This window comes from Sminthopsis crassicaudata, chromosome 1, assembly GCF_048593235.1.
Source record: "Sminthopsis crassicaudata isolate SCR6 chromosome 1, ASM4859323v1, whole genome shotgun sequence".
Lineage (NCBI taxonomy): Eukaryota > Metazoa > Chordata > Mammalia > Dasyuromorphia > Dasyuridae > Sminthopsis > Sminthopsis crassicaudata.
In genome coordinates, this window is record NC_133617.1 from 137,395,738 (window position 1) to 137,412,122 (window position 16,385).

The 16,385-nt window shown below is 37.9% G+C and overlaps 1 protein-coding gene across 1 annotated transcript in view; it reads right to left on the reverse strand.

The window, feature by feature from the left end:
• The window catches only part of BAALC (BAALC binder of MAP3K1 and KLF4), a 112,209-nt gene extending 96,264 nt beyond the window's left edge, over positions 1–15,945 (reverse strand). The window contains exon 1 of the mRNA XM_074267677.1: positions 15,500–15,945. Coding sequence (XP_074123778.1) covers positions 15,500–15,704 — 205 coding nt within the window. The 5' untranslated portion in view covers positions 15,705–15,945. The remainder of the gene's footprint in view (positions 1–15,499) is intronic.
• Between the last annotated feature and the right edge of the window lie 440 nt (positions 15,946–16,385).

A 16,385-nucleotide genomic window follows, 5' to 3' on the forward strand; every position in this document is an offset into this window, starting at 1 on the left:
TTCTAAACAGTCCTGCTGTTTTCTCCCAGGCCTTTCAGTTTCTCATCCTATGAAGTCCATAAACACACTGGAGAAGGGCATGGTGATTTCCCAAATTTCACAAGAAACTTTGCCAAGACTTTCAATTAGTCAATTGTCCACTGTCTTCTGATTCTCCCATAAGCTTTCAGCCTTCCTGTCTGCCAGTGACCCCTTGCTGTGAACCTTTCTCGTTGTCACTAATTAGAAATTTGTGTCACAGAATGTTAGTGAGTACATTCTTCTCTGGTGGGCTTTGAAATCCCACGAAGTTGAAGGAGAAAGTAAAAATGCATCTAAAAAACATTTGATGTTTGCAGCACATATAACTACCCCAGGTCTTCCCTTTCCCCATAACATTTTTCTGTGACCCATAATTAAATCTGGAATCTCATTCTAAAATTTCTACATTGGGGTCCTTCCTCACTACTGATTAAAAATTAAGGGGTTCAGAGGCATTAAATCATCTCTTTTTTAATTACTTAAAATATCTATTCTATCAACATTTATATAGAGGTGTATATCTATTCATGTACATATATCTATATGGTATCTATATATCTATAGATGAAATAACACTGATGAAGTAACAAATGTTCTGGGACAATTGAATATTTTCAGGGGATGAATCTGAAGCCCAGAGAAAAAGTGACACCCAACATAGCACATCTTTCAAGTGCCAGGATTCAAATCCAGGAATTATGACTCCAAAGCTTTTTTTTTTTTCCCCCTGACTTCCAAGCTTTTAGCCACAGCTTATTTTGCATCTGAATAGTACACCTTGTCACAGACTAGGCAATGCCATTCATAACATCACACAGCCCCCTGCTGGCTCATTCCAAATATTTCATGAAGGAGTACCAATGCATCTTTGAAGACATACATGACCCCAAACCATCAATCAGTGGATCATATGGTCTCATTCTTGATGTTGCTTAATGATGAGATTCAATTCAAACAATGCAAGTAACCCTCCCTATACCCTTACTATGCTGTGCAAAGCTCCTGGCCAATGACCCCAGATTCCAAGATGGGAATAGGCACTGGACTCATGATTTCAATGGCATATAGTCTGTCAGCTTGTCAACAAGAATTTATTAAGTGCTTATTGTATATCAGACATTATGATAAGTAAGCACTAAAGATACAAAGAAAGATTGAAAATTTATTACCTCAAGGAACTCAAATAACTAAGTAAATATAGGATATTGTGTAAATGGACACTAGATGTAAATGGCCTTATAGATATAGTGTTGGACTTGAAGACTGAAAGACCTGCACTGGCATCCAGCCTCAGAGATTTACTAGTGATGTGATCTTGGAAAAGTCATTTAACCTCTCTCAGTCTCAGTTCCCTTATATGTAAAATGGAGATAATAACAGTACCTATTTCCTGCATTACTATGAGCACAAAATGAAATATTTGTAATGCACTTACAAATGTTAAAATAACTATATAAAAGCAGATCTTTTTATAGGGGCAAGGAAGCAGAAATAAAGCAGTTGCTAACCAGTTGGGGAATGGCTGAATAAGTTATGGCATATGAAGGTAATGGAATATTATTGTCCTATAAGAAATTATGAGCAGGCTGATTTCAGAAAAGTCTGAAAAGACCTCCATGAACTGATGCTTAGTGAAGTGAGTGGATCCAGAACATCATACACAGTAACAACAAGATTATGGGATGATCAACTGTGATGGATTTGGCTCTTCTCAATAATGAGATGATTCAAAGCAATTTCAATAGATTTGGGATGGAAAATTTTTATCAATTGCATCCAGAGAGAAAACTGTGAGGACTGCATGTGGATTGAAGCATAGCATTTTGGCCTTTTTTATTTGTTCTTTTCCTTATTCATGTTTTTTTCCCCTTTTAATGCGACAAATATGGAAATATGTTACATATATCTAACCTAAATCAAATTGTTTGCTATCTCACGGAAGGGAGAGGTAAGGGAGGAAGGGGAGAAATTTTAGAAAACAAAATTTTACAAAAATGAATGTTGAAACTATCTTTACATGTATTTAGGAAAATAAAATATAATATTTTAAGGGGAAAAGATTTTCCAATAAGAAAAAAAATGCTACATAGATATTTTTTATGATGATGATCATTTGATCATGGTTGGAATTAGAAGAGACTTTAGAGAGCTCACCTTGTCCAATCTCCTTATTTTACATGAGGAAATTGAGGCCTAAAAAAATAGTGACTTAGCTAGGTCATCTTGGCGATAAACATCAGAGCTATAATTTAAAAGTAGGTCCTCTAATTCCAAAATGTGTTTCAAAATCAGTGTCTATGATAGTCCCCCAATACTAGGTACTCCCCATCTATATACTCATCTATTCAAGGGTCTCAGACAATTTCATTGCCATCATGCTGACCCAAGTCAAGTCTAAAGCAGGCCATGAAGGGTTCAAATGATATATAGATGTTTCATTAGCTCCATAATTCTGCAAATAAGACTGAGGGAGAGTCAAGAACTCTTGACCCTCAGGCTATTCTTCCTAGTGGTTCTTAGAGTCTGCTAATTGGGACACTTCAGGGAACACATTATCACTAGATAAAGAAGGAGTGTCAAGTTCTGTCCTTGGCAGGTACTAGTCACCCTGGCTCTATTGCTAGAGCCCAAGCCAGAATTCCTTGGCCAATTACCAGATTTTTGCAAATGTATTCTGCTTGTAGGAAACTGAGATACTCCTTCCACATTAATGTTTTGGTGGTGTAGTACACTTGATGTTAGAGGCTCTAATCCCAGTAGATGCCTTGATAAGTCCTTCAGGAGTTTCTGGATAGATCAGATGCTGTAACACTCAAATTGTCCTACCAGGCTACCTTTACTATTTTCTTTACTAAAAACAACAATGAAAACAAGTGGATAATTCAGAATGAGCAAATGTTGTACCCTGAATGGGATTACCATTCAGTACAACTACACTTTAGTCCTAATTCCTGATTTCCTGGAACAGCTGGAAAAGGGTACAAAAGATAATGAAGATGATGTTGATAATGGCTAGCAGTACACATATAGCACTTTAAGTTTTGAATAGTATTTCAGGAAAAGGATCCACATGTGCAAAAATGTTTGTAGCAGCTTTTTTCATGGTGGCAAAGAATTGGAAAATGAGTAGATGCTCATTAATTGGGAAATGGCTGAATAAGTTATGGCATATGAAAGTAATGGAATATTATTGTTCTATTTTTTAAAATGAAGAACAAGCTGATATAAGAATGGCCTGGAAAGATTTACATGAATTAATACTGTGTGAAACAAGCAGAACCAGAAATACATTACACAATAACAGCTAGATTAGTGCTATGATCAGTTGTGAAAGACTTGGTTCTTCTTAGCAGTTCAGTGATCCAAGGCAATCCAAATAAATCTTGGAAAGAAAATGCCATCTGTATCCAGAAAGAAACTATGGAAATTGTATATAAATCAACACATGCTATGTTAACTTTTTTCTGTTTTGTTTCTCTTGTAGTTTTTTCCTTTTGTTCTCATTTTTCTCTCCCATGTTTCATGAAGATTTATATATTTTAAAAGTTAATAGGCATGTATAACCAGAAAAAAACAGTTTAAAAAAAGCATTTCACATTTATTTCATTTTATTTCTTTTCACAAAATGAAAACAGAGGGGCACCTAAAACTTTTTTTTCATATATGAAGTGCTTTATTTGTTGTTGTTCAGTTCTGTCTGAATCTTCATGAACCCCATTTGGTATTTTCTTGGCAAAGGTACTGGAGAGGTTTGCCATTTCCTTTTCCAACTCATTTTTGCAGATGAAAAAACTGAGGCAAATAAGAGTTAAGTGACTTAGCCATTATCACTAAGTATATAAGGCTACATTTATACCCAAGAAGATGTGTTCTCCTGACTCCAAATTCACCCAAGTACCTGAAGGATGATACCAATAGGTGACAACATGTCATCCATGAAGCCCCTCTAGCCCAATTCAGATCTTCAAACACTGAAAGAAAACTAATAGTTTCATCAGGGAGAATAAATCCTATATAATTTTTTCCCATATTTCCCTTCATGAGAATCAACATCTACTTAAACTCTTGTTATCTCTGATGCTGGTGGGTATTCAGGAGAAACTTGTGGTTAGACATAGATTGGCTTCCCAACAATCTTCTCAATGCTTGGCTACTTGTTCTACTAGGGGGTCTACAGACCAGAAGATATCTCAGTGGATAAACTGCAGAAACTCCCCACACCAAAACTGATCCAATCTTTCACAAGCAATACTTCTGTCAGTCTTGAAAGCCCATCTGGGAAGGGAGTTATGTCAGCACCAACATCACAAAGCTGGTAAAGCTCCCCACAGAATGCTGCTGAAAGACACAGGCAATGGAGTGGCAAAGCCCTAAGTGAGCAAGTCAGTTTGATGGTGAGCTCTCCTCATCCTAGAAGCTTCTTTGTGTATACTTGGCTTAACCTGGTTAGTGAACCTTGGTGCCAGATTGTCTCCTCTGGGCTTTGCCACCAATGACTTTGAATCTGGATTTCTATGAATGGCACTAGAGTAGCAGTTTTTGAAGTAGGATGCAGGTCAATTGTATTTTGTAAAAGTAATAAAACCAAAAGTAATAAAGTAATTTTGTAAAAACTACAAAATTAGGCAAATGGGAAGATAGCTGGTGGGCATTAGCATTGTTTATGGCATGATACTGACAAAAAATTGTATATGATGAGTGATATGAAAGACATTCTCAAATACATGTATAACCAATAATAGAGATAAGCTCATCAAAAATGAAATATGACAGGCAAAAAAGAGCAGAACAGTTCAAGTAGTACGTTGTTCACCACAGAAATGAGGAAAGAACTAGAGAAAGACATTAAATGAGTTGAGTGGATTCCCTAAAAAAGCATTTAAAGAAAAACATGAAGAAAAATTGCTCAAGATGAGAAAGAATGCAGGGCTGGTGCTCTATTCATTGGTATAGATGAAATCCTTGATCCACCTCTGAGACTGTGGTTTGTGACTGAGGAGGTAGAGATAAAGGCCAGATTAAGGATCATCCCACATGAGGGGATGGAGCTCGATGTTTTAGTGGAGTTAAGAGGACCTTGTAGTGAAGCTCTCATTTTAGAACAAAACTGAAAACAAGCTTGAATAAGAAGATCCAGAATGAAGCATCGGGGCAATGAAAAAGGAGTTAAGAAGTCAGAAGACAGAAGAAAGTTACTCATTATGATAGAGATGAAAGATTACGTTGCATAAAACTGAATAAAATGTTAAACATCCATCACCTCCGAGTTTTTTGTTGTTGTTTTTTGTGGGCAAAGACCAAAAGGACATCAGTCAAGTGAACAGGTAAGAAAGATGTGAGAGCTTTCTAAATGAAGTCAAAGTAAATAAACCCAGTGGGGAAGAACCTTGATTCTCTAGAAAGAGAAATTAGCCTCTCTCAAGAGATAGAATTAAGGAAATCTAGTGAGAACAATGACCCTTCCTCCCCTCTTGAAGAAGAACAAATAGCAGAAAAGGCTATAACACAGGGAATGCCCAATTAAAAGCTGAGACACAACGGATAGAGTTAGAAAGACTCACCTCCTTGGGTTCAAATATAAATTCAGACACACTAGCTGTGTGACCCAAATAAGTTACTTAACCCTGTTTACCTCAGTTTCTTCGTCTATAAAATAAAAACTAGAGAAGGAAATGACAAACTACTCCAGTTACTAATATCTTGAAGAGTCAAACATAATTGAAAAATGAACAAAATTAAAGGTTAAAAGGTTAGAGATCTTTTGAGGTTTAAAATAAAAAATCAGAGGGCAAAGTAGTTACTATACCAAAACTATCTTCCAGTATTTGAAGTATTATTACTTGAAGGATTAATAGTCTGATAGAATGGAATGAGTGATAGGTTTGTAAGTGGAGAAAATGGGTTTCAATACCAGCTCTATAGCTTAATAGCTGTGTGATCTTGGGCAAGTCACCTACAAAAATAGGGGGTTGAACTAGCTGAACCCCATAATCCCTTCCAGATCCCTAAATCTCAGATTCTATAAACTTTTCTCCATAAAAGTCAAGATGAGAGGAAATAATCACCCAACTTTCACAATCTTAGGACATATTTAACAGAGGCACTTTCTCATACCAGGCTGTCAAACACTAGAACAATTTGTTTGTTAATTTTCTGAAGCACAAGGTGATCTCTCCATCCATGGGCATCTTTAAAAAAAAATTAGTAAGAACACCTCAGAGAAAGAAATGGCAAATCACTCCAGTATCTTTGCCAAGAAAATCTCAAATGGGATTCATGCAGAATCTCAAATCATGCAGAAAACCCCCAATGTAATCATGTTTTCAGCTGTGTCTGAAAACAGTTGAAAAATGATTCAACAATAATAGAAAAGATCACCTGTGATTCAGATGAATTCCTAAAGTCTCTTACAGTACTAGGGTTCCCAAAATCTAATCAGTCTTACTGATGTTAAACCCTGAGGACTTGGAAGATATATTTTCCTCCAGAGTCCTTAGGAAAAGAGTGAGGTTACAGAAAGAAAATGACCATATGCATCCCTCGTATGCAACATGGTGGAATGAAATAGACACTGGACTGGATTCAAGTCCTGACTCTGATAGCCTTGTGACCTTTAACAAACTAAGTGACATTTTTGAGATTCAATTCCCTCATCTATAACAATGGGAGCAATTATTCTTCCACCACATATTCTATAGGGCTGTTTTGTTAGTATGAAAAACATTTTTGAAATGTGGTTTATTGGTCTTTTCCAGTTTTCTTCTTTATAAACTTATGATAAATCTTTAACTGTGACATGGTGTGACACCATACCAAAAAATTGACAAAAATTTTCTTGTTGAAGAAATATAATAATCTAGCTACTTTCATAATGGTCAAATATTAGATTTGTTAGTTTTGCAACCTGTCAATATGGACATCTTAATATTGCATTATGTATTCGTGGCATAGAAAGTCTCATTAAATCTATTTCAAATAGTATGTGAATTATATATATATATATTTCTCCAGAGTTTTTAGTCAAATAAACTTAAAAGTTGTAACTGATTTTATGATTTAGATTCTCATGATCTTAAAAGTCATATGAAAATATCTGATATTTCAATTTAATCAACATAACATGGAAATAACTTGCTTTTTCTTTCTGCCTCATACCTAATTCTGGTAGACCTCAATATATTGGGAATATTTATCAGGCTCAACTAACTCTAAAAATATTATGTATGAATTATTTTCTATTTCATTTAACTATTCTCCACAATCTTTTTTGTTAGTTTTAAATTTCAAATTCTCTTCTTTCCACCTTTCCAGTATCCATTGAGAAAGCAAATAATATATCAATATAATCAATTTGCAAAAAAAAAAAAAAAGTGGTTAAGACAATAATAGCCAAAGTTTATGTTGCTCTTTACAAAGCTTCTACAAAGCTCTCTAAATACAAAATACATTTTCACTTAAGCCTCATAGCAACTTTGTCAAGTAGATACTACTACTACTACTACTACTAATAATAATAATAATAATAATAAACAATCTCTGGGAAGAAAATAAGCATTTATTAAACATCTGTTTTGTGCCTGGCACTGTCCTAAGTCCCATTTGATCCTCAGGACAACTCTGTAAATATTATTATTATCCCCATTTTACATATGAAGAAATTAAAGCAAGCAGAGCTTAAGTGCCTTTCCCAAGGTCACACAGCTACCTGAGGCTGGATTTGAACTCAGATCTTCCTAACTCCAGTTTCTGCTCTACTAATTTAGTAGCCTATGAGGAGGGGGGAAGGAAATAAGGTGAGTCTGGTATGATCTATCACAATCAAAATTCCCTTTTAAGTGAACATTTAGAAAATGAAATTGATGGCCCCAAAGGGCCAAATGTGTGCTACTGCTTTAAAAAAAAAATCCCATGATTTCACCAAAATTACAAAGAGATTTTGTGATGATTGTTATTTATTTGTACAAACAGCAGATAAAGCATTGACCTTGCAGTCATGAAAATTTGAATTCAAATCTAGCATTAGGTATTTAACTAAATGTGCAGACCTGGGCAAGGCACTTGACCTTTCCCTACTTCAATTTCTTCATCTTATTTTACAGATTACCTATCTCTAGGCTGTTGTGAAAAACCTAAGGAGGTTTTTGCAGTGTCCTTTTAAAACTTTAAAGGGCTACATAAATGTTAATTTTTTTGTCACAAATAAAACACAGTCTTTTAAAAGACTATCAAATTTTGAAGCTAATAATTTGAATTTGAATCCTAGCTTGGTCACAACCAAGATCTGTCAAGTTATTCAACTTCTCTGGGCTTCTTCTGTAAAATGAGGGACTGACCTCAACCTACCTCTGAGATTTTTTTCTAGCTCTAAATTTATATTCCTACATAATTTATCTTTTTAAAAATTTAATTAATTTATTTAAAAAGCATATGCATGGGTAATTTTTCTAACATTGACCCTTGCAAAACCTTTTGTTCCAAATTTTCCCCACCTTCCCTCTATCCCCTCTTCTAGCTGGCAGGCAGTCTAATACATGTTACATATGTTGAAATACATGTTAAATCTAATATATGTTTACATATTTATACAGTTATCTTGCTGCACAAGAAAAATCAGATCAAGAAGGAAGGAAAAGAAAAACTGAGTAAGAAAACAAAATGCAAGCAAATAACAACAGAAAGAGTAAGAATGCTATGTTGTGGTCCACACTCTGTTCCCACAGTTCTCTCTCTGGGTGTAGATGGCTCTTTTCATCACTGAGCAAGTGGAACTTTTTTGAATCTTCTCATTGTTGAAGAGAGCCACATCCAACAGAATTGATCGTCATATAGTCTTGTTGTTACCATGTATAATGATCTAATGATTCTGCTCATTTAATTTAGCATCAAATCATGTAGGCCTCTCTAAGCCTTTTTGAAATCATCCTGCTGATCATTTCTTACAGAACAATAATATTCCATAACACTCATATACCACAATTTATTAAGCCATTCACCAATTGATGGACATCCATTCAGTTTCCAGTTTCTTGCCACCACAAAAAGGGCTGCCATAAACATTTTTTCACATGTAGGTCCCTTTCCCTCCTTTAAAATCTCTTTGGGATATAATCCCAGTCCTGCATAATTTATCAAACTTTTAGCAACACATTTTAAGAAAATCTTTTGTGGTATACTAATGCAAAATAGGGAGAGCTATGGATTAAACCATTTAAATAGACTTGAAACTTGTGGAATGGCTGGACATAAAGGGCAATTGTTTCTACACTGATATAATCTCAGAAGAAAACCTTCAATGAATTGTCCCAGAGACTCGGGAATAACCCTGTGCTATTTAACATTGTTTGTCAATGACTTGGATAAATGCACAGATTGCATGTTCATCCAATTTTTAGATAACTCCAAGTTAGGGAAAGTAACCAAAACACTTCAGTAGCAGTCAAAATAATTGACATTGATCAATTTTAACAAGAAAATATCCAATAGAAATAAATGTTAAGTCTTAAACTTTGGGTTCATAGTATTGTCTTCATAAACACAAGATGGAGGACACATGGTTAGATAGCAATTATTCTGGAAAAAATACAGGATTTTAATGCCTCTTAAGTTCAATATGTGTCAACAATGTGATATGGAAGCCAAAAATGCTCAGGTGATTGGGACTGCATTAAGAAAGGTGCCACTTCTATAGAAAGTTGAGGAAAAAATTTGCAGAAAGTGTTTCTGATGAAGGACTCATTTCTAAAATAGAGATCTGACTCAAATTTATAAGAATACAAGTCATTCCTCCATTAATAAATGGTCGAAGGATCTAAACAGACAATTTTCAGATGAAGAAATTAAAGTCATTTCTAGTGATATGCCCTAACTCACTATTGATTAGAGAAATGCAAATTAAGACAACTCTGAGGTACCAGAGTTCACACCTCTCAGATTGGCTAATATGATAGGAACAAATAATGATAAATATTGGAGGGGATGTGGGAAAACTGGGACACTAATTCACTGTTGGTGGAGTTGTGAACTGAATCAGCCATTCTGGAGAACAATTTGGAACTATGCCCTGAGGGCTATAAAACTGAGCATACCTTTTGATCCAGCAGTTTTACAATTAGGTCTGTATTCCAAAGAGATGATAAAAAAGGGAAAAGGACCCATATGTGCAAAAAATGTTTGTAGCGAACTCTTTTTGTAGTGGCAAGAAATTGGGTATCAAGTGGATGCCCATTAGTTAGAGACCCAAGTCATTCATTGCTATCTTGGGGAGGGGAAAAGGAGAAAAAATTGGGATACAAAGTTTTACACAAAAATTAATGTTGAAAACTATTTATGTGTTTGAAGAAAAAAGAAGAAAGAAAAGGAAGGAAGGAAGGAAGGAAGGAAGGAAGGAAGGAAGGAAGGAAGGAAGGAAGGAAGGAAGGAAAGAAGGAAGGAAGGAAGGAAGGAAGGAAGGAAGGAAGGAAGGAAGGAAGGAAGGAAGGAAGGAAGGAAGGAAGGAAGGAAGGCAGAAAGGAAGGAAGGAAGGAAGGAAGGAAGGAAGGAAGAAAGGAAAAAAGGAAGGAAAGAAGGAAGGAAGGAAGGAAAGCAGGAAGGAAGGAAGGCAGAAAGGAAGGAAGGAAGGAAGGAAGGAAGGAAGGAAGGAAGGAAGGAAGGAAGGAAGGAAGGAAGGAAGGAAGGAAGGAAGGAAGGAAGGAAGGAAGGAAGGAAGGAAGGAAGGAAGGCAGAAAGGAAGGAAGGAAGGAAGGAAGGAAGGAAGGAAGGAAGGAAGGAAAGGAGGGAGGGAGGGAGGAAAAGAAAGATCATACCATTGGACTCTTGCCTGTTCAAACCACAGCTAGAATACAGTACTAAGTTCTAGAGTGCACAATTTAACAAGGACATTAATAAAGCAGAGAACAATCAGAGGACTGCAAGTAGGATGTTAGATATATTCTTCATGAGGTGAGGGATTGTGTCTTTTCTAGCTTTATGTCTTAGCCAGTTCTCAAGATATTGCTCCACATAAGCAAGTGTTTGTTGAATTATAAATGGGTGAATGAAAGGTTGAACTTATCTAAAATTATTGAGGAGCAGGGGAGAAATATATCAAACCATAGTCTAGTTTCGCTGCCCTGTCCTCATCCCAGGTAGCACTAACCTCTTATTTTCTGTGTGACTTTGGATCTTTGTTGAAAAATATAAACTTCACTTGACATTTCCTGATGCCATTGTTATGAATGGCTGAAAAAATTTTATTAAGCATTTACTATATGTAATACATTGTTAAAATATTAATAATGCTATTATAAAATATAGAAATTACAAAAATAATAGAAATTGAAGTTATTATCTAGGAAGTTTCAAGATTTATTCTCATCTTGTTACTTAAGATGAAAAGCAATCTCTGGTCAGTTTTATGACAGTTTCATTTGAAAGAGACTAGATCAACATAAAATATCAATTATAATTATTATAAATATCATTACTTAGACCATTCTCAAAAATATATATGCATATATTCTTTTCCTTGTCCCCTCTTCCCTCCTAAGCTAATAGTAAGTGCCTTCACTCTGCCCTCCAAGATTACATTCTTTTTGTATCTTATATAATTTATCTTTTCCATGGAATACAGGCTCCTTAAAAGCAAGAAATACTTAAGGCAGGGGCAGTTTCATTGGAGAGTAGTATCCATATAGAAAGTAAACTGAAACATATCTGGAGAGGCTGAAGCCAGATTATGGAGGGCTTTAAAAATGAGGATGAAAATGTATACCTTATTAGAGAAATAATGAGATCCCCTGAAGATTTTGATTAGAAAGTAGACTAATCAGAATCGTGCATTTGGAGAATTATTTGGGCAGCAGTGTCAATGACGGATTGCAGAGGGGATAGAGGCAGAAAGACCATTTTGAAAATTGTTATAATAGTCAAGGTAAGATCTAGAATTTTGAATTAAAGTGGTTGCAGTTAGAGTAAAGAGGAAAAGACAGATGTGAGAGATAATGAAGAATTAGAACAGGATGGATGGATAACTGATGAGATAAATAACTTGAAAATCTGGCAGGGTAAGAGAGTATTTTTCCCAGAAGTTTAATAGAGGAAGCAAGATAATAATTTGAGACAGCTAAAAAGTCAATAGAAGATTCTATATTGTTTCATGGGGGGAAGGGGGTTAATTTAGGAAAGGGGAAAATAGAAGATATTTCTAAGTAGATTGGAAAGAGACCATGGAGAATGAAGGAGTGGGGACAGAGGAATGGCATCCAGGGCCAGGTAACTAGAATAACTTTGGCAAAGTGAAAAATTATTCTCTAAAGTGAGGCAGAATGAAAGCAACAGTAAAAATAGGAAGGTTTTGAGATATGACAGAGGAGATGAAAGAATTTTTAAATTGGACAGCTTCATTGTCCATACATAAAGAAGTTCTTCCATCCCAACTGATATTCCCAACCATTTAATGCGGTTTGGGTTTTATTTTTCTCCCTTTAAAGTCTTGTTATTTCATCTAAGTACTTTTTTCAGTTGTATACATCCTCACACTTCCACACTATCAGATACATTTATGAGTTAATCTATGACTTCTCAAAAAAGCGCGCATGTGTGTGTGTGTGTTTGTATGTGCGAGCACGTATGTATTTCTTGAAGGTGGTGACCAATCTTCTGGTCCCTCCACATTTTGGTAGGCTGGTCTTTGAACAATATTTGCCAACTTTGCAGCTTGTTAAGACCTCAGGATTTTTGATATGCTGGTGTCACCTTTAGAAGCCAGAATCACCTTCGAAAAATGGTGAGACATTCACTGGAAGGAGAACATGGTGAGTCTCCAAGTCACTCAAATAAATTTAAATTAAATTTGAAAATCATGTGACTAATTATTTATATTTCTTTTTATTTTTCATAAAAAAAAAAACAAAAAAAAAAAAACAACTAAAAAGAGACAGTGTGAAACTGTGGAGAAAACTTGTGACTTTGACATAGTTACATTTGGTTAGAATGTTAGTGCTGCTACTTTAATTCCTGTGTGAACCTCAGCAAATCACCTGCTTTCTCATCAGCAAAATGAGAGGATTGGACTAGAGAATTTCTAAGCTTCCCTAGATGTATAATCTTATAAACTCTCAGATGCAGAAACAGCACAGAGACAGTAGAATTCAAGTGATTAGCCATACAGGCTACTTAATAAGGAAATTGTTATTCAAGATTTGATTTCATTTGAATTGATTGAGAAAGAAGATAGCAGCTCCTTTGTAATAAACAGCGATGGCTCTTTCTCCTCTTTTTCTATGAAATACTTTTTGGAAAATTGTGGGTAAAATGTCACAGCATGATACCAGTTAGTATAAGAGATTAGGTTGATGAGAAGATGTAAAATAATTTCCTATGAGGAATGATTGAAGGAATTGGGGATGTTTAGCCTAGTACGGGAAAAAAAAAACTTTAGGAAGCTATATCCTCAGATCAGAGGAATCGGATTTGAATCAACTGCAGATAAATGCTATTTCTTAAGTGTGTGGCCTTAGGTAAAGTACTTAACCTTTCAGATTGCAGCTTGCTTATGTGAAACTAAATGACTTCCAAGTTCTTTCCAATTCTGAGCCTATATTCCTAAATATTTGAAGAGCTGCCCTCAATAATAGGGATTAGATTTGTTCTGCAAACTCTTAAAGGGGGGGGGGGGACTTAGACAAATGAGTGGGAGTTAAAGAAAAGTGTGTTTTGGCCTAGGCAAAGTAGACCTTGCTGTCTAAATTAAAATTGTTTTCTGAACAAGGAATCTTGTTGTAATCCTTGTGGTTGTTTGTCCTTTATTCTTGAAAAGGATCATGACAGCAGGAAGGTGATGCCATGATTTGCAAGTGAATTGAATTTAAGTGAGGGAAAAACTGTGCAAAGTCACCAGCCTTAGAGTAAGCTCTCTCCTTCAGAGCCATCCAATGGGAAGATATAGATCAGAATGATTTGAGATGGCATCAGATGCTTGAAATGAGCAACTTAATAAAGTAATGAGTTCTCTTTTACAAGAAGTGTTCAAATAGATGCTAGATTTTACAAAATTAGATTCTTCCATGTCCTCCAGATGGCTTTTTGGGGAAGGAATTGGGGGTTAACTGACTTACCAAGGATCACACAGCTAGTAAGTATCTGAGGCTGAATTTGAACTACCGTCTTCCTGAGGCCAGGGCAGGTGCTCAATCCACTGTGCCATCCCACTGCCCCTCTAGATGATTCCTAAGGTCATTTCAACTCTAAGATAAGAGGAGTAGGACTAGAAATTAGACCTAAGGTTTCATTGATAGAGAGGATTCCTGTATGAAGAAACTCCTTTCACCAATTCAAGTCAGAATCTCTATAATTTACAGCCTTAAAATTAAATAGAGCACTGAAAAGATATTTATAAGTACATTGGAAAAAAGTTAAGTGACTTATGCAGGACCACCTTACTAGTATGTCAGAGGTAGAAACATCTTTGAGTAAAATGATTCTACATGAATTCTCATTACCCTGTTTTCTTTCAAAATTCTGACTTTATGGTTCCTAAAAATAATTTGCATATTATAAAATTATGGGACCTATACCTGGAAGGAACCTTTGAGATCATCTAGTCTTACCTGCTTTTACACTAGAGAAGAATAGAACTGGGAAGTTATTTACATTGTAGCAGATGAGCATGAATGATCTGGTTGTATTCTAGCCTTCAAAGAAAACAGTAAACCAACCACTCAGGGAAACCCAAGAGCAGAAACACTGGTCAAACATGACATTCTCTAGCTTGGTATTTTGAGGGCTCATAAAATGTACGAAGTGAGTTCGATTTGACTTTGTGGAAGAAGCAAAGGGCTGCTTTCTAAGAGTACCAAAATGAGGAGAGCTGAGAGAATTGCTGCTCTCCAGTATTTGCTGAAACACAGCATTTAAACATCTGATCCAAGTCCAAGCAGAGGGAGACCAGATGACTAGGAAGATGAGCAAATTAGCTGGGTGGAGAGGTGATGAGATGGCTAGAGAGAAAGATGGAGAGAAACATGGATGCAGAGGTAGAATGGGGGTATGGGCTCGGGGGGTGCGTGCAGATGGGGGGGAATCAGGGGATACGCCATTGTGATAATAGCAGGAGTCCTCCCACCCTCTCCCCTTGTAGATGAACAAGCACAACGAAATACAGAGGGACAGAAGTCAATTTCGTTCAGAAACTAGGGATGTAATTGCGAAGGGAACCGGCCTTTGGGAATCAAGTCCCCCAGTAAAAGGAGTTGCTGGGTGAGGGTGCCACCCTGGAACATGTGATAGCCCTCCTGCTGTGGGTCCTTAGATCGCCCCTCCTCCCCCCAACCTAATTCTCGGTCCCTTTTCCCTAGAGACCCGCCTGGGCTGGAGTCTGGAGTCCAGAGGGAAGTGCTGCCGGTGACTCGGCTCGGCCGCTGCCACAGTGGGCTGGAGGGGGGGGAGCCAGGGTGAAGACGTGGGGAAAGCCCTGGCCCCAGTGGGCAGCTGGCTCACTCACCCGTGTACAGGGAGCCCTGGTCCCGCAGGCCGCCAGTCTCTGGGCCGCCGTCCGGTTCCCCTGGGCTGAGCCCGGCGGCGGTAGCGGTTGCCGAGAGCTGCAGGTCCGTGTCCGTGTTAGTCAGCCAGGTGGACTCGGTCTCCCGGGTCCAGCTCTCGTAGTAGCGGGGCTCAATGGCATCGGCGCGACTCCCCCCGCAGCCCATCCTCCTCCTCCACCTCCTCCTCTTTCCCTCTCTCCTCCAACTCCAGTCCCGCTTCGGACTCTCCTGCCCGTTGGCTTCGGCTTGGCTGAGCCTTCACCCCCAGCAGTGGAGCCCGGGGTAAGCAGGCAGCAGCAGCATCGCCCGCCGCCGCCAGCACCACCGCGGTCCCAGTGCCCAGCTCCCTGGCAGACCCAGCCCCGGAGCTCTCCGCGCCCCGCGCTGCGCTCTTCCCCCTCGCCTCTCTCTCCTCCTCCTTCTCCAAAGCCCGCCCGCTGCTGCCCCCCTTCTCTCTCCATCAGTCTCTCGCCCCCTCGAGTGCCCCTCCCCTTCGCTGCTTCTCCTTCACTGGAGAAGTGTCTGCACAGTCCCCTTGCGCTCAGTTTGCCCTCCTCATTCCTGTTCTCTTCAAGGGGTCAGCTGGGGGTGGAGCCGAGGGGAGCCCCACAGGCAGTCCAGCTTCTGGGATCAGATCTGGCCCCCGCTCAAGCCCCCTCCCCATTTTCAGATGCTCCGCGAGCCCCGGCTGCAGAAGGATTCCATCCTACCGCACTCCCCACTTCCCCTCCCTAAGAACTGATACTTTGATGGGGGACACTTTTTGCCACAGCTCACCGGTTGATCAAGTATTGCAGAGGAAACAGCCTGCACAAGGGGAAACCCCCGAAAGGAAATAAAGAGACT